This window comes from Hippocampus comes, unplaced genomic scaffold (genome assembly GCF_001891065.2).
Source record: "Hippocampus comes isolate QL1 unplaced genomic scaffold, H_comes_QL1_v1.1 scaffold49, whole genome shotgun sequence".
Taxonomy (NCBI): Eukaryota; Metazoa; Chordata; class Actinopteri; order Syngnathiformes; family Syngnathidae; genus Hippocampus; species Hippocampus comes.
Window position 1 is genome coordinate 82,874 of NW_017804830.1, and position 1,348 is coordinate 84,221.

The 1,348-nt window shown below is 53.9% G+C and overlaps 1 protein-coding gene across 2 annotated transcripts in view; it reads right to left on the reverse strand.

Annotated features, from left to right (window-relative positions):
* The window catches only part of eif4h (eukaryotic translation initiation factor 4h), a 10,779-nt gene extending 9,833 nt beyond the window's left edge, over window positions 1-946 (reverse strand). For both annotated transcript variants that reach the window (XM_019867592.1, XM_019867584.1), the window contains exon 1: window positions 807-946. In XM_019867592.1, the coding sequence (XP_019723151.1) occupies window positions 807-868 (62 nt within the window). In that variant the 5' untranslated portion in view covers window positions 869-946. The remainder of the gene's footprint in view (window positions 1-806) is intronic.
* Window positions 947-1,348: the final 402 nt, after the last annotated feature.

Sequence of the window (1,348 nt, forward strand, 5' to 3'; positions counted from 1 at the left end):
GGTTCTTGGAAGGGGTAGAACAGGGGTGTCCAGTTTTTTCGGCTTATTTTAGTTGTAACTTTGCATTTGTAGAAACGTGTGGTTTTTTTTTCCACACCCTTCTTTCTCACTCTGTCCGTCTCCATTATATATTTTTTGAATTATTATTATTATTATTCAATAGTTTATTTTCCGGCCTCGCGGGCTGCGTCAAATGTAAATTTTAGTACATGCCGCCGCCCAGTGAAGAATGGATGGCGGGCCGCAAACGGTCCCCGGACCGTAGTTTGGCCACCGCCGTAGAATGCATTCTTGGAAACGGGACGAATTCAAGTCTTAAGCGTAGGCGGCCCGTTCACAAAGTTGCAATCGTGATGTTGGAGAAGCACGAGACGACACGAGCACCTCCGCAATCGCGTTCCCAGCACAACACTCGACACCGAGAACGACAACAACTCGAATCGCGAGGGGGAACGCGTGGATGGACTGCGGCGGCGGCGTGCGTGCGAACTCCCGTGCAGCGAGGCACGGAGGCGGGCTGGAAGACTGCGCAGAGGCCACGCGGGCCGCCGCCGCCGATTCCTCGCAAACGTCGGACGCCGGACGCTGCCGGGCTCGTTTGGTGCAGCGTCAAGTGGCTTGCCCGTTAGCGTGTCAGCTCGTTAGCACGTTAGCTCGTCCGGCCAGCGAGCGCGCCGTCTCCTCGCCGTCCGGCCAGCCTCGCGAGACCCCGAGCGGGGCTGCGCGCAAGACTCGGGACGGAAGCGGCGCCGCGGCGAGTTGGCGGGAGGACGGCAGCGCAGGCGGGGACACTCGGACAGACTCACCCTCTGTTGCCGCCGAAGCTGCTATAGGCCCGGTCCCGATCATCGTAGTCGTAGTCCGCCATTACTGCTCCCGTGTGTGCGTGTGTGTGTGTGTGCGCGCGCGCGCGTGTGTGTGTGTGTGTGTGTGTGCGTGTGTTCCGTTGGGGGCGGGGCCACAAGGAGGGCCTTGACGTCACGCCAGGAAAACCCGAAGGTGTCCGCGGCGCGCCTGACCCCGAAAGCAGTACAATAAATATTCTCTAGTGCGGACTCGTGTTTGCGCTGACCAATTTGTCCTGAGAACAGAAATTCCTCATTTGGGAAATGAGCATGGTACATGTCCTTTATGAACCTGCAAGTATGTTGGCAAAATGCACGTGTAATAACACAATCAATAAAATGCAAAAATATACTGTCCAAAAACTGTTTATATCACAAAAACTGCAATACAGGTGTATCCCAAAAAATCACAACAGTAAAATACGTACAGTATTTTATTTTCTTCTGTCTTGGGAAAAAATGTGTCTATTTTGGATTGTTTTGTTGGATGCATTCTTTGGTTT